This window comes from Elgaria multicarinata, chromosome 8 (genome assembly GCF_023053635.1).
Source record: "Elgaria multicarinata webbii isolate HBS135686 ecotype San Diego chromosome 8, rElgMul1.1.pri, whole genome shotgun sequence".
In the NCBI taxonomy this organism is placed as follows: domain Eukaryota; kingdom Metazoa; phylum Chordata; class Lepidosauria; order Squamata; family Anguidae; genus Elgaria; species Elgaria multicarinata.
Window position 1 is genome coordinate 76039283 of NC_086178.1, and position 25698 is coordinate 76064980.

Here is a 25698-nt window from a genome sequence, read left to right on the forward strand (position 1 = left end):
TTGCAGTGGTAGCACAACTCCACTCATACACCCCCCCCCTCAAAAACCTGTTGGGGGAAAAAGAGAAAAGCTGATCTAAATCCCCTAGCAATGTTGAGCTCTGCCTGTGAGAAACCATTGAGAATTTCTCTTATGGAGTTTCTTCCCCCTGCATTTCTCCGCCACAAATGGGGTGGAGAATTTTGAGAATTTTGTGCACAACTCTATTCCCTGCCTTTATTCTGTGAGCTCCTTTGGCTCTGTCCATGTTTGTTATTTTCTTGAGGTGAGTCAAAGTTCAAGTAGAGACTATGTTCCAGTTCTCTCCATTCCAAATTCTATTTTTTTAACTACATTCTGTGTTTGTGTGGAGTTCCAGGGTTCCTAATAATGTCTTAGGGTTAGGGTTAACCCATTGTGAGTTTTCAAGTAGCTTTGACTAACCAGGAGGTGATTTTTTTTTATTTCTCTTTCCCTGAAAAAAGACAAATATACTCAGTGACCCCATTCTGAAGACACTTTAAACCATGGCTTTAACCATGGTGAATAAAGCAAAAAAGCCTTATTCACCGTGGTTGAAGCCATGGTTTAAGGTGTCTTTTGAACACGGTCTGGCTTTCTGGCTTAACCACCATGGTTAAAGCCATGGTTTAAGGTGTCTTTTGAATGGGCCCACTCTGGTTTGTTTTGTTAAAAAACCCTCTCTCTCTTTTCCTACTAATATCCGTCTAAATCTGTCCACTGGGCCCCTCAGAGGGGATGCCAGTTTCAGTGGCTTCCAATGCCACTGAAACTGGAGTTCATTCTGTTGTGCTTAGGCCTGCCAAAGTCCACCTTACCATTTCCGTAGCACCCCGTCACTCATTACTTGGTGAGCCCTAACTTGCCAGCTTTGTCGTCTTGTGCTCTGTCATGGTCAATAGGAACATTCTGCCAATCCATTGTTAGGGTTTTTTATATTAACTGATCATTCTTTTTATGAATTTTCTTTTGTGATTTTTTTTTTACGAAATAAAAAATTGTGTTCATTCTTAATCCTTCTTAATGAGCTGATTTCCCACCTTAGTCTAGTACACTGTTCAATCTACTGAGTGTGCACCATTCCTTTGAAAAATAGTCCAAAATTACTGTGTTTCCTGGGTACATGTGTACACATGGGTGTTTGCATGCATGTGTGAATGAGGGTTTTCAGCAACAGAGGTGAAGAGGTAGAAGAATGGAATAGAAGTTAGTATGAACTCCCATTTGAACTCAGATATCTTCAGAAAACTATTTTATGGAAGAACAAGCAGTGAAGGAATGATATAGGGCCTTGAAAGCCAGCAACTTTAATTAGAAGGGTGTGCTCTGTGAACAGTGTAATTTTGTTTTAGGATTTATAACTTTTGTCACCAATATTCTACCTTTGGAATATTTATAACTGACCTTCAAATGATGGATATATAACACATGAAACTTTTGCCTTCTTTTTATGTGTGGTATGGTTGTTTAAACAAAATAAGCCTTTGGAGGATATTTTTCTAGTGCCTCTGTTCATTTCTCAAGGAGAATAAATCATTGCAATGCTAGTCACTTGAACTGTGCCAATTTAAAAATCAATCAACAGCAAGCTTGACATCTTTGTAATGACTTTGGTCATAAAAAGAGGCACCTGAAAAGAGAAATTAAAGTCATCTTGCATGGCTCATAGTAATAAATGTCCACCCACAAGCCTATATATTTGTTTTTCTTTATCAAGAAACAACAGCGAAGTGGTGTTTTTTTTTAAAAAAAAAATGCATTAAGAGCTTTATTCAGGATCACTTTATTTTCATGACCCACAGATACTACACATTTGGTGAATAAAGCAGCTTTCTGCAGTCTTGGTTTACTATCAAAAAGTAAAATTAGTTACAAGGGAGTAATTTTGTAAAATTAGTTACAAAATTAGTCTTGGGAAAAGAATGGGTGCCATTTCTCTTGGACAGCCCCACACGCTATTAGAAGCCAGGTTGCTACTTGCCATGTGAATCGGTAGGAGATTTAGCATGGCCTGATATGTCCTGAACTTGTACTGTAGGAATTGCACCTGGTTTCCTAAACTGTAGTGTCTTAAGTAGTCAATATGAATGTAATATCCTAATGTGTTCTAGCAGGAAGGGTTAGTTTTAGGGAAGTAGATGTGCAGGGATAGGAATGGGGAATGGCTGTGTAGAAGAGACAGCATTCTGCAGTATGCTTGGCTTAGCTAGTTTCCAAGGATAGTGACTATCCAATGTGCATTTGTTATGTATCTGAGTATGCATTTGCTGAAGTAGCATAGACCCATTTCCTTCTCTGTAATTTGAGGTCTTAAATACTCTTCTGTTTATGCAGGCATTTTTCATAATAATATAAGAACTATCCTGGATCAGACTAAAGTCCATCTAGTCCAACACTCTGTTCACACAGTGGCCAACCAACTGTTGACCATTGACCCACAAGGAGGACGTGGGTGCATCAGCACCGTCCCACCCATATTCCCCAGCAACTGGTGTATATAGGCTTACTGCCTCTGATATTGGAGGTAGTACATAGTGATCAGGACTAGTAGCCATTGATAGCCTTCATAACTTCAGTTGCTTAAGGCTGAAATCTTCATACTCCCAATCTTTCAAACTATTAACTCATCAGCTTCAATGAGATAATCCTGTAGCAAAGAGGGCTTGTTAGTGCAATGATACTGTTTTGGCTGCATCCACAACCATGCTGACTGTACTTTAAATAGCATACCCAATATTAAATTTATTGGACTAAACTGAACATAATAGTGATCATGATAAGGATAAAACTAAGGATAACAGGTAAAATTAGTAGTTGATTCATCAAAATATCAAGAAAGTTCATAATATTTGCAGTAATAACGGTAATTAACATAGCTATATTTTTAATAGCACTGGCAATCTCGCCTTGTCACCATTGATATTTAAAAGTGTGCATAACAGGCTTTTCTCTTCCATTTCACGCATTTCCATACTGACTGCTAAGAGTCATATTCCAGAAGTATGGTGGTTCCTGCACAGTATACTGTAATCATTGTTTTATTTACCCACTCTTTCATTTATGGCACATGTACATATATTTTCTCTTTGTTACTCATGCCTACACAGTTACAGTTCTGAAAAAAATCTTATATATGATGGTACAAACTATTAATCCTTTTCTCTGTTCTCAGTAAAGATGAATGATGTGTAACATTATATTGCATTCCAAAATATGCGAAATGCTCTATAGATTAAGATAAAAAAATACTGTTTTTCTTCTTCCTTTGGGGGTGCTTTTTGCTATTTTTCTTTTCTTGTCCATTTCCCCTCTCATGATTGAAGCTAAAATGTAGTCTTAAAAAAATAAACTTTGGTTGCGTGCTTTCCATCTGCGCTGTGGCCTGAATATTTTATATTAAACTTGCGAGCAGTTTCTGTGTTTACTCAGACCATTATGCACCCAGGAGCTGTTGTCTCTGTCCTAACCTAACCCAGTGCTTCAAGCAGAATCAGGCTGAATCTGAATCTAAACAAGACAGGGATGATATTATTGGCAGATCCAAGTGATGTTAGGTATGTATGTGCTGACAGGGTCTTGATGGCTCTAACATAGAGGAACTGAGGTGTGGAAACAAAACGCAAGACTGGGTGGCCCGTGGTCTGATTGAGGTTGGTAGTTCTTATATTCTTAATTCTCCTCTCTGTATCTTTGCTGGGAAAGACTGGTGGAAACATAGTTAGTATTGTAGCTGCTGCACCAGCTTCCAAATACATCCTGGGGCCAATTGAGGGTCCTAGTATTGAGCTTTAAATCTTTCTTGAAGCATGGGATTATAAGAGATCTATCAAGTACTGAAATCCTCTGAACAGTTCTTACGTAATTTACTATTTCTGAATGAAATCAGGACAGTAGTGGGATAGAATGGTTGCGGGGAAGCTATAAAGCTCATTTTACCGGGAGATGCTCACTTGTGTATCTTTGTGAAAAACCTATTAAGTGTGTTTGTTTCAACTGTTTTGAGGATTACTGGGTGAGCTTATTGCTCCAGCTTTATTACTGTGTTTTACTGCTGTTGCTTTTGAGTTTTATGGGTTTCTGGACTCCAGTGCCTTAACAGAATTTGTTTTATTATTATTTAAATGTGGATTTGTTAGATTTAAAAATGACAACAACATTGTTCCATTTTGTATTCTGAGCTGCATTTTTTTTCCTGACGGTTGGAAAATGTTCATAATCTATTCAAATTTACATTATCTTTAAGAGATGTTTTTGCAATGTGTGTTGCGGTGTTTTTTTGTTTTTTAAAAAGCAAATCTACATTGCATTTTTAGATTAAGATGGTATTAATTTTAACATTAAAATTAAGATGTAAGTGCAGGTGAACATTGACAATAAAGATTGGTTTCATAGTCTAAAAATTGATGCATTATATAATCAATGGTAATATTTGCTTATCATGGTGAATAAAGCATAGGATACTATCAGAAAATTCAATTTAATTAGGCACACAATTAAATCTCTCTAATCCAATCTTAGAAAGCCAAATGTCAGTAGCATTTTTCAGAACCACAGAGATCTGCTAGAGGCTTTCTAACATCTTCAGACAAAACCTAATTTCAAAGTCCTGATAGGAAAGCATTACTATTGGTACACAGCTTGTGAAAGGCTGGCTGTGTACCAATAGGACACAGTTATCTGTTTTTTTAAAAAAAACAAACAAACCCAGAAAGAATCCTTCTGTAACATTTGGAGTTGTTGCTTGAAAGATTTGTGTAGAAAAAGAAGAGGAAAAAGCATCACACCATTAATTTTGTTTCTGCCTTAGATTCTTACCATTATTATTTATTGCATTTCTATACCACCCCAGAGCTGAAGCTCTCTGGGTGGTTTACAAATATTAAAAACATAAACTAAAACATCATCGCAATCCATTGGGAGGGAAACTGGTGTACATCCTTGGAACTTGTACTTTTTTTCAGAGTTTTCAAACTGGTGACTCCATTCAACAAACTTAACTTTGCATTCTTCATCCGTGAGGAAAGGAAGCCAAAGTAGATGGATATATGATACCTTTCAATCAAATGGGACTCTGTTGGATATGATGTCTAAGGCCTAACTGGCTTGCCATTACTAGCTTCTATTTCAAAAATGGCAAAACCCCATTTTGGGAGGCACTATTGGGGGATACATAGGCCTGGCAAATTCCTGAAGATCCCAATTGAAATGCTGATTTTTTCATTATTTGGCAGAAAGTTGCTACTCAGTAGAATATGGAATGAAAACCTCTAATTAGATTAAGCTCCCCTGATTAAATTTTCTTAAACTCCCTACCTCTTTATTTTATATACCCACTTTCTAGGCAAAATGCTTTCTTTACAATAACTTAAAAAACATATTTATAAAAGTATAAAACACAAACCAAGAGAAACCAAAGAGCCAAAAAAGAGAGAGAAGAAAATCAGTGCCCCGCCAAAGCCCATCCCAACAATACAGCTTTGAATGCCTTCTTAAAAGTGAGCTACGATGGACCCAGCCAAACTTGTCTGTGGAGAGTATTTCATAATCTGGATTCCATGATGGAAATGTACCTTTTCCTCATCCACAGATGTTGCTTACTCTCACTGTTCCTCGTCATGGCAGCATTTGGGAAACCCAGTCAGAGATGGTGATTTTAAAAAGCCCACCCTGGCTGCTTCATCAGCAGCACTCTATGCCAGTGCTACTGTTGCTACTGAGGATCAAAGTAGCCTCTACTTATAGCTCTCCCTCCCAGAAGTAAACGGTTCCTTCAACTAGGCAGGTCGGTCTCTCTCTCTCTCTCTCTCTCTCTCCCTCTCCCCCTCTGGCCACAGCTAGACCTACCAGGTCTAGCACAACAGAGAGGTGAGGATCTCACGATACTTTTATTGTGAGATCTCCCCCTCTGTTCACGTGCAGTGCGTAACGACCTCGGAGGGAGAGGACATTGCACCCGCCATTTGGTGCTTTTTGTTGTTGTTAAAGAAGAGCACACGAACGCTCGCGCGCAAAAGGTAAGGTTTTTTATTTTAAATAATTTCCCCATTCCCCCCGCCCCTGATGGGTACAGAGCTCCTGAGGAGCTCTGTGTCCTGTGCGCAGGTCCTGGCTCCTCGCGAGTAACCGTGAGGAGCTGGGCCAAACCATGATGCCTGCACACACGTTCCACGGTCTCGGGATTAGCCCGAGACTGTGGAAAAAGCGGGCTCAAAGGCTAGGGCGAGATCCTGGGGAAAAGGAGGGGTCATCCCTCCCTGCTCCCGGGATCCCCTGTGCATCATGTGGATGCACAAGGACGATCCCAGGGATCGCCCCAGGATACCGCCCTGTCTAGCTATGGCGCCTTTCTCTCTATCATTGCCTCTCGCTAAGAGCCACAGGCCAAAAGCTCTTTAGCTCTCACTCTTTGACTTGTTCCAAAGGTTTGCACCTCTGGCCGAGGCCAGCTCTATTTATATCTGTAAGTTGTGGTGGGGAAAATGACTCCACAGCATCCGCAGTACCAAGCATTGTACTCCCAATGGGAGACAGATCTTTCCTTCCTCATTAACTAAAGAAGTGTATGCCTTGTCCCTTTAAACTATCCTAAGAGAAAGGAATTTTGCTTTTTAGCCAGATCTAGAAATACATTGCTCTATTTCTGTATGTTCAACTTGGCTCTGATTTTCTGATAGATAAACCAATTTTTTGTCTACTGTATTAATTTGCCTCTAGATTTAAATCCTCTTTGACTGCCTATGCATCAATCCTCTGAATGCTACACTTCATTGATAAATAAGCTAATATGGTTTATATAAGGAACTGAATAATCCCCCTAGTATTAATGCTTCTTACTTTTGTTTGATTTTGTAATTCTTGCGTGAACCATCTGAGGGCCCACAGAGAGAATGTTGGTGGTACACTGCTTGGCCCTAGGATCTATCACCATGTCTGCCTTTGCTTTAACTTGTATATGCAATGCCAGTCTGCTGTTTCAGTTAGTCGGATGGCTTTAGACAGAAACTGATCTAAATATAATTTACTGCCCGTGTTCTTTGAAGTTGCATGCAGAAGCACATTGGCATATATGAAACAAAGATGCACAATGTTCCACCAGTGCTTATGTACAGCAAATAGGCTGCAGCCAAGCAACCTCAAATCTCTTGTCAACTGATCTGAATAGTCAGAATGCAGTTTCTGTATATGTTTTCATGCAGAGTGCTGAATTGAAGACAAAGGAGAGACTGGCTATACTACTAGTTTCTGATTATCATCTCCATCTTCATCTTACTATTTCATGCACGTGCAGTTATGAAAACAATTCACTGATCATTATCATAGGGCTACAGCCAATCTCTATTCTTCAGCATGAACCTGTAAATTACAGTGGGGTCCACTATGATACTTAAGATATCAGTATACCATTCACATTTATCCAAATTTCCCGTCCTTTTTATTGTCCTGTTGTTCAACTAGTTGTAATTTACACCAGATTGTGCTTAATTGCTGCAGCTGCATCTTTTTGTGGGCATTAGATGAAATTTACAGCAACCATTGTCTGACTTGATGGATTGCAACTATACAATTCTCCTGTTTTTCATCTAGACTTAGGACAGGTATTAAGTAGCAGCAGTATTTCACCCCCCATAATCATAGCGATTACTGCTTACATCAAGGTCTAAAGAGTCCTTTTGAGAACCCAGGAGCTTCTGAAAGATTAGTGGTATCTTAATTTTTAAAATTTGAACAGCAGAAACACACCCTTCCAGGGTCATTACAAAAACTACAAGGTCATGTGGTTCTTTTTAACATGAGATCATTTAAGAAGAGAAGGTTGAATGCTCATGGAGAAAAACTGCTTTGTGTAAACAGGCCTCGGGGTGCCTATTATGAAATGATGCAGTAATAATAGCTATCTATAATACTGTAATAACTATTCTGCCTTCATTCAGAGCTAGACTATTCTCTCTCTTTTTCTAATCAATAATCAGTGGTAGTCCTGGGTTAGGAAAGGCATTTCAGCTCAGGAAACCACTAAATATTTGGTGGGGCAGGGGCAGGGGTCATGGCCATCTGGGAAACTCTGGCATGCCGGATTGGGACCAATAATCCAGAACTTGGGAAAACTTAGAAGTGGAGTAATTAAGGCTTTATCTAACAATTTTAGCGTGTGTAGTCTAATAATTTTAGAATGTGGCTTGGTTTGGACATCATGATAACCCATGATGGCTTATTTAACCCATGGTGGGTTATTGTGTTATCTGTTGAAGATCTTTTAACCCAAGATGGTTTATTTGGCCAAAATAACCTGCTCTGACAAGTTATGGTCTGCGTTAGTTTATACCGCCATGGTTTATCAGGCTGTCTTGCAGTCACCATGAGTTATTTTGGCTGGCTACAGAGCTGTGCAGCAAGAGTGATCAAACTGCTTTTCCAACCTGTTTGCTGGCATAGTGCTTAGGAACATGTTAAAGTGATTTCCTTAAAGTGAACAAGTTGAAGTGACCAGCAATATCAATGGGGGGAAATGCAATAGCACAAATTTGCAATTAGAAATTTTCACAATTTCGGCATGGGGAACACGTTAATGGCTCTACAGTAGTTGTGTCTATGGGGAGAAAAGTACTACAGCACTTTCACTCATTATGAGGTTTGGTCCAATCCTCCAAGCCCCAAGTCTTTATAACCACCCTCCCTTTTGGGTGCACTTGGGATTTTTGCTCCTCTGGGGTACTGGCGCAGGTGGGTTTTTTTTTTTGTTGGGTGAGGTGCCTCTCCACTAGGCTAGGTTGCATGTGGTCTTTGATCCCAATCCTGCAACCCCCCAAGGATTTATTGCTGTCACTCCCTTTTTGGTGCACTTGGAATTTTTGCGCTTTGATAAGCACTTGTGCTGGGTTTTGTTGCTGGATCTGGTGGCACCCAACTGGGGGAGGCTGAGCTGGACGTTTGTTCCCAATCCTTCCAGAACTTTAGAGGTGAAACAGTGCCACCGCTTGGGCAGGAGGACTGCAGCAGGACAGGCTGCGAGGGGGTGAGTCAAATTACACACAGTTTAGTAAGCTACTCACAGTAACTTATTAGCCTATTTGTGTAGTGCAGGATCATGGACTATGTAAAAAAAAAAGAAGCTAGTATGTGCAGTTTATTAACCCATCATGGGTTATTGTAGGGTGACCATATGAAAAGGAGGACAGGGCTCCTGTATCTTTAACAGTTGTATTGAAAAGGGAATTTCAGCAGGTGTCATTTATATATATGGAGAACCTGGTGAAAGTTCCCCTTCATCACAACAGTTAAAGCTGCAGGAGCTATACTAAAGTGACCAGATTTAAAAGAGGACAGGGCACCTGCAGCTTTAACTGTTGTGATGAAGAGGGAATTTCACCAGGTTCCCCATATATACAAATGACACCTGCTGAAATTCCCTTTTCAATACAACTGTGAAAGATACAGGAGCCCTGTCCTCCTTTTCATATGGTCACCCTAGGTTATTGTGACATCCAAACCTGGCCTGTAGTTATGTAGGCCTCTTTGGGGGCAGAGTTTAAACGATTAGTGGCACAATGAAGTTCCATGAATCCAAATTGTTGAATAGGTGGCATTTGGAGGTGAGCTTTGTCTCAATAGGTTGGATCCAGCATTGCATTCTGCCAGTGGAAATATCCTCTGAGTAGAGTATAACTCAGATTGTTCATATTGGTGGAAAAGGATGGGGGAGGTGAATCTGAAATTTGTTTCTATCAGTTTTGACCTTTTCTGGTCTTAAGTTCAACTCGTTCTATTTCTGTATCAGTTTACAATTTTTCTTTAAAATCCACAAAAAATCTATATGCATTCTTGTGTATTTATCCTTATATACACATTGTTGTATGCAGTTTTACCTAATGCATGCAATTATATAATATATGAATTTTTGCAAGCAATGTTCCTTAATATCATGCATTTTTGTAAATTATTTTCCATAATGTATGCATTTTTGCACACATTTATTTACTTTTTTTTATTTGTGCTCTTTACCCTAATATGCACTAAAGAATAACTTCATTTCCCTTCACTTTGGAAATGCAAATTAGGTGGGTTTAAATTAAAATAAGGGGCTGTACTGGAGGGGGCATTAGCATAGCTAGCCTCTACTTCCCTTCCAGAGGCAGAAATGCCTTTCTGAATCAGAAGTCTTCTGTCTGTAGGAGGATTATGTTGAATCTAATCACATATCTTAATGAGACTTAATGGTGTCCCTTTACCAAACAAGAAAGAGATCTTGGGTTTGTCTTGGACAGCTCGATAAAAATGTCAACCCCAGTGTGCAGGAGCTGTAAAGAAGGCAAACGCCATGTTAGGCATTATAAGAAAAGGAATTGAGAATAAAACTGCCAGTATCATACCGCCTTTATACAAATCCCCTGCCAAAGGAAGTGAGGCAGGTGGCTACCAGGAGGACGGCCTTCTCTGCTGTGGCACCCCAGCTGTGGAATGAGCTCCCAAAGGAGGTTTGCCTGGCACCTACACTATATTTGTTTAGACGTCAGGTGAAGACCTTTTTATTCTCTCAGTATTTTAGCAGTCTATAAATTAATTTTAACTTTGCTGTTTTTATCCTGGTTGTGCTTTTATATTGCATTTTATATCATGATTTTATACTGTTGTTTTAGACTTTGAATGGTTTTAATTTTTGTGAACCGCCCAGAGAGCTTCGGCTACTGGGCGGTATAGAAATGCAATAAATTAAATAAATAAATCTATGGTGTGACCATATGTAGAATATTGTGTACAGTTCCGGTCACCACACCTAAAAAAAAAAAGATATTATAGAACTGGAGAAAGTGCAGAAAAGGGCAACTAAAATGATTAAGGGACTGGAGCATCTCCTCTATGAGGGAAGGTTACAACAGCTGGGATTGTTTAGCTTGGAAAAAAGGAGGCTAAGAGGAGGTGTACAAAATTATGCATGGTGTGGAGAATGTGGATAGGGAGATATTTTTCTCCCTCTCTCAAAATACTAGAACCCGGGGTCATCCCATGAATTTGATTGGACAAATAAAATGAAGTACTTCCTCACATGGCCCATAGTTAAATTATGGAATTCACTGCCACAAGTTGTAGTGATGGCCACCAACTTGGATGGCTTTAAAAGGGGGTTGGATAAATTCCTGGAGGAGAAGACTAGCAATGGCTACTAGCCTTGATGGTTATGTGCTACCTCCAGTATCCTAGGCAGTAAACCTGTGTACACCAGTTGCTGGGGAACATGGGTAGAAGGGTGCTGTTGCACCATGTCTTACTTTGTTGGTCCCTGTTCGACAGCTGGTTGGCCACTGTGTGAACAGAGTGCTGGACTAGATGGACCCTTGGTCTAATCCAGCGGGGATCTTCTTATGTTCTTCTTATATGGAGGGACTTCAACTTTTAGAATATGTATTTCAATCAATCGTATGTACAGACTTTGATTTTTAACAAAATAATGGTTAATGCTTGTTTCCTGCAGAAAAACAAAACTAAGCTATGATGTATTGATTTAATCATTGTACGTTATTCCACTTGTTTATGTTACAAATATGCCATTTTTCTTTACCTTTTCCACATATTGCTAATTTCTCTTTTAATTTTTTTATCGTGCTGGTGTAATTTCTTATCAAAAGTGCTGCAGGAAAAGGGCTTTTGGTTTGTCTCAAGTATATTGTTATACAGTACAGAAACAGCACCACCTGCTGTACAATAATATAAAAGAACCTAATATCTAAGTAAATAGAAATATTTTCTCTTTAATGCACCTATTTATAAATGTGGTAGGAAAGTATCCTTTCTCCTTTTCTAGTTCAGTAAAAAAAACAACCCAAAAAATCTAGTAATTCCTGCCAGATTACTAGTTTAGCAGGCAACAATTTTTCCTGATCACATGGTTTAAAATTTGTGCTATCTTCTGATGTTATTAGAATTGTTAACTTGGCCATTGGCTTCTATAGAACTAACACAGGAAGAAGCCATTTTTTATACTTGTGGTTTATGAAAACTACATAAACATCAACCTAGCCATTTATTAATTCATTTATTACATTTGTATCCTATCCCATATGAAGTTTAGGGACAGGTAAGACTGGCCTCACTCAGATGTAATGTTAAACCATGGTTTACCATTATGGGAATGAGCTGCAACACACCTTGGGCTAATACACTTCTCTGTTCTTGTTCTGGAACAGCTGTGAGGAGTAGATTGGCATCTTTTATTTCTATGTTTGATTAACTTTTGTTTGTTATAACATCTGAACTCAATCACTGGCCCTGTTCAAGTGATACTTGGGGAAGGGTGGTTAGGCTAACCATGCTTGCATGGTGCTTAATACTAACCACTACTGTACTGCTGCCAGACGATCACTTAATGACCCACTGCAGTATGGTTAACCTAACCACTCCCTAACCATCTACTATTAAGCAGAATCCTGCAGTCCTCTGGCTCACGTATCCCAGCATCCTCAGCAGCCCAGACTGTCACCACCAGCTATTATAGTCCAATACTATTTACAGCCACAGGTGGCCGTTACAGGGCCAGTGCTGCAGCAGCTGGTTTGTTGTTTTTTTAACCTTTGGGGGAAATGCAAAAATAAAAATGAAAAACATCCCAAAATTTGCATTTGCACTAAATGCACATTTTTGAGCGTTCTTTAATTTTTGCATTTTTCCTGGACCAAGACAATCCAATTCTGTTGACAGGAATGGTGCTGCCAATGGCCAAGGGTTTGATGACCCATTTCGACCCTAGAGATATGGCAGGAGTGGCAGGGATGTTTTCAGCTGTTCCTGCCAAGGAGCTCTATGGTAGTGCTTGGTTAACCATGTTTAACCACAGGCCCTGCTCAGACGACACGCTAAGCCACAGTTAGGGCCACTTAACCAGGCTGCAGCACATGGTTGGTGAGGGTGGTTAAACCCTCACTAACTACCATGGTTAGGAAGAATGTCATTCAGAGGACACACTAAGCCATCATGGTTAGCTGAGAATGCTTAACCATCATGGTTTAGCGGGTCATTTGAACAGGGCAAAACTATGCCTGTTCTATCGATTAACCACAGTTTAGAGTTTGGATAATATACTAAATGGTTAAAATGGAAGTGAAAGATTCTAATGATTTCCTCATGGCTGTGTCAGATATGGGGTAGGGGTGGAGGCCTAATGCTTCTGTGGCTTATTTTCATAACACTAAATATTTGTGTAGCATTGCATCTTAACATTGCCAATATAATGTTCATTCTCTCACTTACACAGACAGTCACTTCGTCTCCCCACCCTGAATCTAAGAATTACTAAAACTTCACTATTATTACAACTTTAGCCCTTGTCAGTAAAACATATACTGAAAGTAGCATAGAACTTCTTTATTTTAATCATACAAGGGTTTAGGCAATTCAGAGTATATTTCACAGAAAAGAAACCCAAACATTACTGTTATGCTCTTGAAGTCTTGACTTAAACTGTAAAACAGGTTTGAAAAATGACCTCCAAAGCCCATGCTGCACACTTGAGATACTGCCCTTCACCTCCCATTGTAGACCCTAATATAGAGTGAGGTCACCATCTTAAGCTTATCTATTAGGGGTGTGCACGGCCCCCCCACTCCGCCCCACGGGCCGATCCGAAAATTTCGGATTGGCCTGTTCCGCGCCGCTCCACCCATTCTCCGCTCCTCTTCGCCGCCGAGCTCCAGCTCCGAATTGGAGCTCCGCAGTGGAGAGGAGTGGCGCCAGGTAAGGCTGGGAGAGGAGGGCGGGGGGGTTACCGGGCCCTGCCGCCGTCGCCGCCCGTGCGGTGACGACGGCAGAGCCCGGTAAGGGACCAAGGAGGAGGGGGGCCTTACCTGCCTCTGTCCGCGGTCCGTCGGCTTCTTCAATTGAGCCCGTGGTTCAACCAGGAAGTCTGGGCCACTCGTGCAGTCCAGACTTCCTGGTTGAACTGCGGGCTCAACTGAAGAAGCCGACGGACTGCGGATGGAGGCAGGTAAGGGAGAGGAGGGTGGGGGGGTTACCGGGCCCTGCCGCCGTCGCTGCACGGGCAGCGACGGTGGCAGAGCCCGGTAAGGGACCAAGGGGGAGGGGGGCCTTACCTGCCTCCGTCCGCGGTCCGTCGGCTTCTTCAATTGAGCCTGCGGTTCAACCAGGAAGTGTGGGCCACTCGTGCAGTCCAGACTTCCTGGTTGAACTGCAGGCTCAACTGAAGAAGCCGACGGACCGCGGACGGAGGCAGGTAAGGGAGAGGAGGGCGGGGGGGTTACCGGGCCCTGCCGCCGTCGCCGCATGGGCGACAGCGGCAGGGCCCGGTAAACCCCACTTACCTTTCCGGTGGAGCTCCGGATCGAGGCGAAGGATCCGCCTTCACCTCGATCCGCTTCGCCACGCTCCGCCTTAAGGGCAGGCGAAGCACCCCACTCTGCTTCTAATTCGCTGGTCCGATTAGAAGCGGAGCACATCCCTATTATCTATGAACTGTTTTATATATTGCCTACATTAATTATCGCTGTCAGTTATAACTACTACTTTCTGAACAATGAACCCATCTGGTTGAATCTGTCTATGTCAACATAACTGAGTTCAGAGTGTAAAATGTAGGTGTTTATACCTTTATTTGTAACAATGTGTCTAAGAGAAGATGAGCCAGGACTGGAGTCAATTTTTGGATTGTACTTTATCCTTTAATTACTGAGTTTGTCAGTGACTACAGAAATGAAAGCAGGCTGCATAAGGACAAAAAAAATGTTTTGATTTGAGATGTTTGAATAGTACTTTAGGAAAAGGTTGATGATGTAATCAGCATTGCTGAATTTCCATCCTTGACGCTTTGTTACACATACATGCTCTTCAAAAAAGTTGTTGTCTCAGATATGAGAGCCAGTAAATTTGGGGAGAAATGTCTAAAGAACAATAAACACAAACCTACCTGTTGTTTTAACAGATAGTTAAATTGTTATAAAGCTGCCAGAATTTGTATGTCTCCTGGTATATTCCACAAGGGAAACAAGAAACAAGTTATTTTTTCGCCATTTACAAGTGAACAAAAGTAGGAGTAACATCTGTAACCACATCCACTTTTAGCTCTGCCCCCATCTTCTTTTTATGTTCATCCCCACCCACTGCTAGAATGTAGGCCCTGATAGGCTTCAACCCAGGTAATGTAGATCTTGAAAGGAAAAAGATTCCCTACCTCTGCCCTGTGGGATTTCATGCACATGTGAGTGCTTGTGGTAGACCAGATTGAGCCTATTATGTCTGTGGTTTTGAGAGACAAAAATATACTACAAGTCTGTATTATAAAATCTAAATGTGGTACACAAGCAGTCCTTTACGAGGAAATGAGTAAGTTATTTTAGTATTAATAAAGAGTTGATATTCAGACCTAGGCTAGATCTACACTGCTGCTTTATAGCAATATTGAAGGGCACTGATGTTGGGGCACATTATACATTCCATATACCACTTTCTTATTGTAATTTCCTGCTTTTTATTCCACATTATCCAAAATACCGCAGCCAGTGTCATTGTGTATCCTATGAGGTATAAACGCACAAGAGGGATATAGTGCTACCATGATAGGATTGTAACAATTTGACCCAAGGTGTAGATCTGCCCCTGTACTACTTCAGACTGCAAGTAAGACAGCTGAATGTTTGAATATACACTTGTGAGGGGGAAAAACACCAAGTACAAAACAGTAACTCTTGATATATAAAACAACGTCAGCAAGAAAACTAGGCTAGAACCGTAGCGGATTGTTACAAAATGATCATCGCAGGAACTAGGAGCTTGTTCTACTCTCAGCATATGTTGTTTAGCCTTGCATTCATTAAAATGGGTGTCACTTTTTCTTCTACAAGAACAGTGTCTGTAATTAATCCAAGTTTTGGGATGTTACAAATAATCAGCAACAGAGGAGATTGTGTGATTCACATTTCCTCTTTTTGTGTTTCCAATGCAACATGCAATATGGAAACATATGCATTGTTCCATGCTGAGATATTCAACCCAAATGTGGGGAAAGAAGAAAGAATGACCACTTTGCATATTACAGAAGAAGCCTTGAAAATAAGGATGAGGTGTGTCTTGCGTTGCAACATCTGTATAACGTCCAAGTAGTAAGCTTTTTTCTTGGTATGCATATAGGGAAGTCTAATAGCTTAATTTTTCAAACTTGTAACTCTGTGGAGTCAAAAGGCAGAGTAAGAACCAAACTAAATATTCTGGTAATCACAAATAAGTTAGCTATGTATGATAGGGACCATGGTGATCCAGGAGTGGGGGGGGGGGGTGTCAACCTTTTTCCCATTTTTCCTATAATTCCACCCACTCCCTCCTGAGAGGAAAACTTTTTTAGCTGCTCCTGTATGGAGGGGATTTTGCTGAAATGGGTGCAAGGAAAGGTTTAGCCCCTCCCCCTTCTAGATTGCCATGATCCCAGTCTGAATCAAGGTCCACTTACACCAGCATAAGGCAACATATTACACATAGTTAAACTATGTGTGATTACCAAAACATTTAGTTTGGCCCTAAGACCTGGAGTAATTGCACTAATCTGAGAAAACTTTGGACACAAAATCCCTAACAATAATAACTAAAAGGCATTTTAAAAAATAAAGCTAAACCCTCCGCTGTACTAGAATGTTAATATGACTTTTTGAGTATTTATTTTTAGTATGATGTTTATATTTTTTCATGTTTGCTTGACAGGTCCATGATGGAATACTCCAGTTCAATGTTGCTCATTTCCATTAGTTTTCTACATATTGGAGCATTGCATGACAATGGAACTACATCACTTAATGATACAACAACAAGTAAGGAAACCTTGAATTTTTGGGGTCAGTCTGGATAAGTCTATGTTCACATATATTGTGAATATTTTGCAGCTCATCATTTCAGGTGTTCCTGTTTAAGCATTGTTTATGGCCTCATCTACACACCTCCTGCCATTTCGCAAGGGAGAAGGGGTGGTTGTGAGTTTTCCCAGATCCACGATTGCCGCTGACAGGACACATGAGAGGGAAATTACCTGCAAGTAAAGGAGAGCTGTTGCAGGAGAACGTGTGCCCCATGACGGTGATTCCGAATGTGTATCGGCAGAAGTGGGCAGGATTAGGCAGATGGGTATGGGACACGGAATATATTTTTTAATAACTCCTCAGAGATGTGCACCAGCACAGACACGTAGCAACACAAGGGGAAATAGATACCATGTCAAAAATGTGCTGCTGCGCAGAGATATATTTGTTGCGTTGTCTGAACCAAGCCATTGGAGGCCATCCTGGTAGAGATCAGAGGTTAAAAGAGTCCTTTCAGTACTGCCAAAAGAGGGGAAAAAGAAGTATTACCACTCCCTTTAGTAATCAGGATATCTTAGCACTTCTCCTCTTTTAGAAACTAGTGTTTCAAATGGCAAGGTCAAAAACTGATGCTTCAGCCTAGTATGGCAGTTAATTGTCCAACCCTAAATCTAGTCCTGCATGGATTAGATTAGCCCAATCTATAAGGGAAGGCTAATGTATTTTAGATTTTTTTTAAGTTTAGATATAAGGTGACTAGATTACCTTATAATGTAAGATGTTTCCTTCTGTCATAATAAAGAAATCATGGTGGCTCATGTAGTTGATAGGTAGAAGTTACATGCCATGAAGTTTGATGAGGGCTGCTACCATAAATAGCTTTTAATTTTTAGGCAATTCATGGAGGCTGGGTCTATCAATGGCTACTAAGTTTCATAGGTACAATAGAAACTCTGTGTACCAGATGTTATTGGCCACTGTTGGAAGAAGAATGCTGACTCTCTGGACCGTGGTCTGATCCTTCAAGGCAGTTATTATGGTCATACTTCCTGATCTTCATCCAGCTTTAGCAAGGTATTTCTCTGAGCCAATGGATTCTCAGGACATTCATGGATATTTCTTGAGTTAAAGCACTCTTAAGGAATGGATGCCTCTAGTCCTTGATGTCTGGAGACCCCAAAATACCAGAGGGAATGCCTACTCCCAAGGAAGTCCTTGTCAACTCAATCATGGAGGTTTTTTCCTACCGCTCCTCTGAAAGAGGAACCGCCAAGAGAGTTCCAGCTATTGGGCGGTATAGAAATGTAATAAATAAATAAATAAATAAGAGAAGTGCAAGGTAACCTTGGCCTAATCTACACCAAGCAGGATATTGCACTATGAAAGTGGTGTGAAAACGGCAGATAAAAGCACACCAAGCAGGATATAGAGGTATAAAAGTGGTATATGGTAGGGGTGTGCACGGACCCCCTGATCCGCTTCTCTTCCAGATTCGCAACTTACGGATCGGGTCCGCTCCGGTTTGCTGCGAAGCTCCAGATCCGGATCAGAGCTCCGCTTTCCCCCCCCCCCATAGACTTGCATTGAAATCCAAAAAAGCCTACAACTTTTTTTCTGTTAACGTTAAAAACCTCAAACTCAGCACCATGATAGCTTATCCATGTATACACATGCATGCCAAGCCTCAAGTAAATCCAAGCCTGGGAGCAAGTATGCCGGAGGCTTGTGGGGTTGAACCACAAAGCCCATCATGCAGTACAGCTCCCAGGCACCAGGCGGGCAGAGAGGCAGGCAGAGATTTGCCATAGATCTATGGGGAAGTCAGTCCCAGCAGATGCCCCACCACAACAGCACCCAGGCGGAGGCAGGAAGGCAGGCATGGAGCAGACATTTCTGGAGGCACAAGGAAGTGAGCCAAGGTAATGCAAACCAGTAATGCAAACCATCCCTGTGAGGCGGGAGCAGCACAGAGAGATGCCTTTTCTTTTGCATCCCATAACTAGGAGGCTAGGAGGATAAGAGTAAAGCTTTGTGATCCTTGCTTCAGAGTTGATTGACTGCATTGTGATCACAGCCATTATTAAACAACAACAAAATAATAACGTTAATAATAGCAGTACTAATTAATATTAATAGCAATAATAATAATAATAAGGAGTTGAACCACAATGAAAGCCTGCCTGACTTCACTGAAGAGGAAAAGCCAGGAGAGCTTGGGCTATGGGGTGTATAAATATGTAATAAATAAATAAATAAATAAATAAATAAACAAACAAAAGTGGGGTGGAATTAAAAGCAGCAGTGTTGCTGAATAAACAAGAAGAATTTTTTTAAAAAGGCTATGTCTGTCTTTTACCAGTAAGAGGAAAGTGGACGTGCCCAGGGGGAGGGGGAATTATGCCAATTTGACTGGCCCTATGTAAGTACAAGTCTTTAAGAAGCTACCTGACACTTCAAACCATGACAAGCATTAGCTTCTAGACTGTTTAAGCTTTGGAGTGTTCGGATGACCCTCCAAGGGCAGGACAGTGTGTGCACTGGGCACGTCCACATGCCCTAGGGGACCTAATCCCCTTGCACCATATCTATTCAGTTATTCACCAAGGTTAGGGTGGGTAGCAGTGCTGTGTTTCCTATCTGTTATTTATTTGCTTAGTATATGATTTCAGGTTGTGTTTGTGAATTTGGTGGGGCTACTGTTTAAAAAAACACTGGGAAAAGTCCGTTCAGAGACTAAGAAAGAAAAGTTTCCCAGTATCTCAAGTTACTAAGTATCCCGTTTTGCTTATCCCCCCCTCCAACTTTGGGATTGGAGGATGCTTCGTCAGGTGATCATGACTGGGAGTTGAATCTGCCTCTCAGCACTTCAAAAAGGTACCTCTCCTGCTTTTTTTACCCTATTTTTAAAAAAATTATAGCAAGCAAACCGCACCACGCAGAGTGCTGAAAATAGGCTCAAAATGACCCCCACCCATGACTCTCTAAGCACAGTGAGTTTCAAATAGCTTGAAAAACAAAAAAGTTATCCACTAATCTTTTCCGCAATGCAATCCTATGGGTGAAAAAATCCAAAATGGCGGGCGGAGCACTCCGCGAAAAGAGGAGCGCTCCGCTTATGGTCGCTTCTCTTCGCCATGCTTCTCCAGCTCCCCGATCCGCTTCTTCTCCGCCTGTAGGGGAGGCGTATCACCCTGGTTCGCTGTTGCTTCTCCGATTCTAAATGAAGCGGATCACACCCCTAGATATGGTATGTGTCAATGGCCCTCAACAGTTGTCAGTACACTTCAAAACCGCTATAAAGCAGTTGCGTGGCTCCTGCCTTTTATATACCTCTTTCATCCCACTTTCATAGTGCAATATCCTGCTTGGTGTAGATTAGGCCCCTGTCAGCCCCCCTTCACAACTTCACTAAACACTACGGAACAGTCTCCTTTGCTTTAGCTCAAGAGGCATTTTGGCTGAGAAGCATTGAGAGAGTATTGAAGGATTGGTGATCTTGCCAGTAGGATGTTAATGTTGGGTTCCCCCCTCCCCCAGGATGTATTGTTTCTCATCACCCCAGTGCTGACTGCTCTGATGGCTCTGGGGAAAGAGAATATAATTCTAGCTGACCTATGAATTTATTTTCTTAGAAAATAAAAAGGGCAGTTTGGCCTCTTCAGCTCATGTCCATACTATGCATTTCTTACTGATATGTTTCTGGTTTAGCAGAAGAAGAGATATAAGAAGTTTCCTTTCCTTCACTCTCCTGTTCCTTCTCGCTATTAGTCCCTTTACCTCTTGTGTTCTTTTGAGACCATTGCATGCAGAGCGTTATGGAATGCATTACTTGAAGCTTTTATGCTCAGCCATTATGCTAATTGCTCTAGGAACTTTGGACAAAAGCCACGTAATACCCAGGGGAGACAGGTATGTCAATTGTACTATAGTAGCTGAAGTAAATAGTGTAGCAGCTGTTCCTGTAGTGTTTAGGAAGAACACATGTAAGTCAGATTTATTACACATTGGTTTCATGTTTTTGCTTTTAAACAACCATCCCTTATCCTTGCATAAATAGCAGGCAATGCAATATTTTAATGTTAAGTTTTCTAGTCTATGGGGAACAGTATCCCAGCCCACAATCATTTATAATGTCATTCATTTTAGTAGAGAAAAAAGATAACTGGGTTTGGGGACAGAGATTCAGTAGTTTCTGAAATACCATATATGTTTCATAAATTAATCTGAAATTAACATGGAGAGCAGGAGTACAGGAATTTCTCTCTCCCTTTTCTCCTATTGGGAGGGGTTCCCTTCATGCCATGTTCATGGACCTCTAAAGGCACCTAACAGCACAACCCTATGCATGTTTAGACAGAAAAAAGTCTTATAACTCTCAGCATTCCCCAGCCAACAAATGATTTTTGTTGAAATCGTGGTATGAACTGGGCCTGTGGGTTATTGGAGGGTTGTTTCCCCCTCGAACAAGTCACACCACCTGAATTTGACAACCCAACAACCCATACCCAAGTGGTGATTATGGAAACGGTGCCCTGCACCATCTTGATTTAACTAAATCAAGATGGCTTATTTTGATTCTGTGAACTGGCCCTCTGTTTCTGCTGCTATTCTTCCCTTTGCCTAATTTGAGACCCCTCCTCTCAGGCTGTTTGTTTAGGGTGGGGTGGACAACTTGTAGCAGACAAGGGATTATAGCTCCTCTGCAACCTCCAGCTTTAAACAGACACCTGAGGAAAAGATGTACAATTTCCAGAATATCATTGAAGCCATATTTGGGGGGGGGGGGGGGGAACCTTGGCAGAAGTTAAATTTAAGGAAAAATAGAATAGATATAAAATACTTTATTTATTACAGAATCCAAACTTGCTTTCCTGATTTAACAAAATAAAATGCACCATTTAAAATATAGTTACCATATAGCTATAATTGTAGTCCTTTAGTCAATCAGGTACTTACTTCCCTGTAGTAAAACATGGAAGTGGAGTCATAATCAAGCATACCACTTTGGAAGTACTATTCTGGGAACAAGATCTGGAAAAATGGACACATCCTAACATGTGTTGGAAAAGGTTGGAATGTATTCATATCTATTCTTTATTGATTATACACAAATAAGCAACACACACACACACACAAAACCCATAAACTAGGATTGCCCATTCTTGAAAGCAAAGTCTAATATTTGGATGAAGCAGTACATGGTTGGATCAAGGGATAAAGCCTATATGTCATGGTGTGGAACCTAGTGGTAAAGGGACAGAACCCAGAAAAACATGATGTTAGACTAAGGTGTACCTCTATTCCTTGTCCTCACAAGCTCTCTACTACTATGCAGTACATCTTTACATAATGCCAGGCCAATACATGTCATTCTTCCATATTTCAGATGCTAACTGTTTCCCAGGCATAAAGGAAAAAACTAAAAGGAGCTACCAACCCAGCACAGGGTCTCCTTCCCACTTCTGCTGCCTGGGTGGGTTGGGTGGAGGATGGGTAAGAGAACCTTGAAACTGACTAGGCCAGTAAATTTTCTGACCAGCTAGTAACTTACTACACACAGATATTTAAATATTCCTTTTAAATCTTGGGTTTCTCAAAATATAGCGCTATGTCTATGACAGTTCTCCCCAAGCTCCCATAAATTAAATGGCAACTTTGCAAATGTTAGAAATGCAACAAGGTGTTTCTAATTATCCACTTTATTATGTTTTATTTTCTAGAGATGTCCCAGTCCTGCAGTGTAGGCATCAAACTGAGTAGAGTTTAAAGTCTGCTTTACATACGTGAGACCGAGACATCTCAAATGCATCTTGATTGATCATTATCCCAACATTTTTTATAATCCAACATACTCAACAATTAAAAGTAAAAAGCAAGCATGAGAAACAAACTGTCTAACAGATCCATTTTGATAAATATATATTCAACTACTGCAAAACAAGCCCCAAAGAGAAGATGATTTGGTAAACATGTGACATTTGGTGATCTATGTAGTTTTAAAAGTTTTGGGAGTTGTAATGCTAATTTAGTCACCACTAGCACAAAGGTAGAAAAGCTATGATAAGCTTTAGACATAGTTTGAATCATGAGATATACAGTGAAATCCTTTTGCATGCTTACTCAGAAGTAACTCCCACTGGGTTCAGTAGGACTTACTCCTAGGTAAGCATGTATAAGATGCAGCCTTGGTCCGTCTTTGCAAGCTGTTTTGCTTTTCAAAATGACGACGACGACGATTAATTACATTTATATACTGCCCCATAGTGGTTTACAAAGATTAAAACAGTGAACATTAAAAACCGATATACAAATTTTAAAACCATAAAAAGCATAAAAACAGATTAGATACAATCTGTCAGTTAAAAACTCAACATATGTTGTTAAATGCCAGATTTGCCTTGTATGGGATGTACAACCATCTGTCAGTTATGCTTTAGGAAGGATTCCTGCATTGAGCAGTGGGTTGGACTCGATAGCCTTGTAGGCTCCCTCCAACTCTGCTATTCTATGATTCTATTATTAGATGGTACTGGCCTTTATTCTTACCCTATTTCTAATTTAAATGCATTAAATTAAAAGTGAAACAAGGAAAACAACTCCCTGTGCTCATTTCCAAAGATGTAGCTGCATTAGTTTGTTGCTAATTAGTCTTATGGCATCTTTATAGACCAACTAATTTATTACAGCATAAGCTATAATGGACTTAAGTCAATTTCATCAGACACATGAGGAGTTATGTTTGTAACACAGCTCAGTAAGACTTAGTAAGGAACTAAAGTTTATATACCCAACAATTCTGGATGAAGCAATGGGCTTTTGTTTATAAACTGGCATGTTTCATGGGGAAGACAGTTCCCACCTTTTAACAGCCATTCCATGAAATTTAACAATTCACAGGTTAGCTCTTGGGGTGAGGGGATAACAGCATTTGCAGAAATAGCAGTTCGGGCTTAACACCAACATGGTATTACGTGGTATTTGAAGCTGTTGAGAAAGAAAAGCAAACTCAAGCAACTTAGCTCAGGACAGGTATATTTTGCTGAAAGCCCTAAACTCAGAGCTACAACTTTGTAGATTGTATTGACACTTGTGTGTTAGGTGTTATTTTAGTATTATGTGGCCAGGCCTCAGTCTTCTGCTTTCTCTTTCTACTTCACATTAGCTATCTTCAGTTATGCAGTGATATCGAAATGCTTGTACATTGGTGTGTGTGCTTCTGTTATTTTCCTCTCTATCACATACTTTTGTACTTTTACTTCAGCCCCTTTCTTTTGATCTGATGCATCTCAGTTCACAGATAGTTGACCAGTCTTTTTTGTTTCAGGCCACCTAAAATTGACTTGGTTTGTAACTATTCTTGTCATTGACATCTCAGTAGGATAGTGAAGGATGGAGCTTCACAAGTTCTGTTGCTTGGGAGTTCCATTTCCTAATGTTAATTTTATCTTGAAATCAGGAAGTGCATGTAGCACTGTCATCGAAAACCCTAGTATGTGACCGGAAATTGGCCAACAATAGGATTTCCCAATATTTTTACATGTAGATACCCTTTTAGTGAACTTTAACGTCTTCTGTCTGATACCCTGAGGAGCTGCTGTCCATCAGAATAGACCAGGAGTAGGCAACCAGCAAGGCCAATGATCAGGAATAATGGGAGTTGTAGTTCAAACAATCTTGAGGACACCAGACAATAGATAGCTAGATAGATAAAGGGTATGATTGCAGTGTAAGGCTGCTCCTTGTATTTCTGTGGTTCTGTGTATGTAGTGCAGTGCTTAGCACAAAACTGTTTCATCTCCAGCTGCATATTGCAGGTGGAGATTTGCATATGAGAGTCTACAATTCACTTGGTAGATTCTCTCAATATGGATTTTTTACATTTCAGCTTAGTACATAAGATTTTCTGTAGTGTAGTATAGTGGCTAAGAAATGGAGTTACACCTATAGCCAAAATGGTCTCTATGAGAAACAAGTGTACGGAGGTATTGACATGCTCAGGGGAAACCCTAGGTTTGCAGAAGTATGAAAATATTTTTTAAAACGCCAAACCTAAGAGGCAACTTCCTCAGAAAAAAAAAGCATGATGAGGACTTCGCATTCTCAGTAGCAATGGCATGTTGAAACTAAAAACAGAGAACTTAGCGGAAGATGCCCTGCTTGTGTTTCTGACAGCTTTTCTATGCTGGAGGAAGGGCTTGGCAGAGGGGGGGCCAGTGGGGCCAGTTGGCATGGGCCTACGATTTTGAGGGGGCCTACTCCGAGTCCACCTGGGCAAAGTTGCTTGATTTTTCTGTTGTTGATGATGAATTTGTCCAAAGAAAAGCACAAAAAGCATTTCTGAATGTGAAGAAGTGATGTCTCATATACATCTTGAATAAAAGTGCTTGCTATTACCTTTTTATATAAATCATTCTAGTTCATATGTATTTAGAACTGATTAAAAATACTTCATGGGTATTTTGAAATGAGGCCTAGATTTCCCATCTGGCCTGGGCCTACTACCAGCTTTGCCCGGCCCTGGCTGGAGGAAATGGCTGGAATCTTTTTTGTGAACCGCCCAGAGAGCTTCGGCTATTGGGCGGTATAAAAATGTAATAAATAAATAAATAAATAAATAAATCCTACTCATTAGGGGATAATCTTACACACAACATTTTGTTGCAAATCCCACTTGAAGAAACTCATTCTGTAGTCATGGGAGACAAGTATTATGAACCTACAAAGAAACATTAGTGAAAACCACAACACCCTCCTTGCTTGAGCCATTAGACGTGTATCGTTTGTTAACATGCTGCAAAGAATAGCCACAACAAAGTCAAAGTTGTTACCATAATAGTAGACTCTGCTTATGAAGATGTATTCAAAATGAGCAGGGAATGTGAATCGTCTTTAGCATCTATTTATCTGCATATTT

The 25698-nt window shown here is 40.6% G+C and overlaps 1 protein-coding gene across 1 annotated transcript in view; it reads left to right on the forward strand.

Annotated features, from left to right (window-relative positions):
* PTPRE (protein tyrosine phosphatase receptor type E) overlaps positions 1-25698 on the forward strand; it is a 129818-nt gene that overhangs the window by 58494 nt on the left and 45626 nt on the right. The window contains exon 3 of the mRNA XM_063132810.1: positions 16693-16799. Within this exon, the coding sequence (XP_062988880.1) occupies positions 16693-16799 (107 nt within the window). The remainder of the gene's footprint in view (positions 1-16692; positions 16800-25698) is intronic.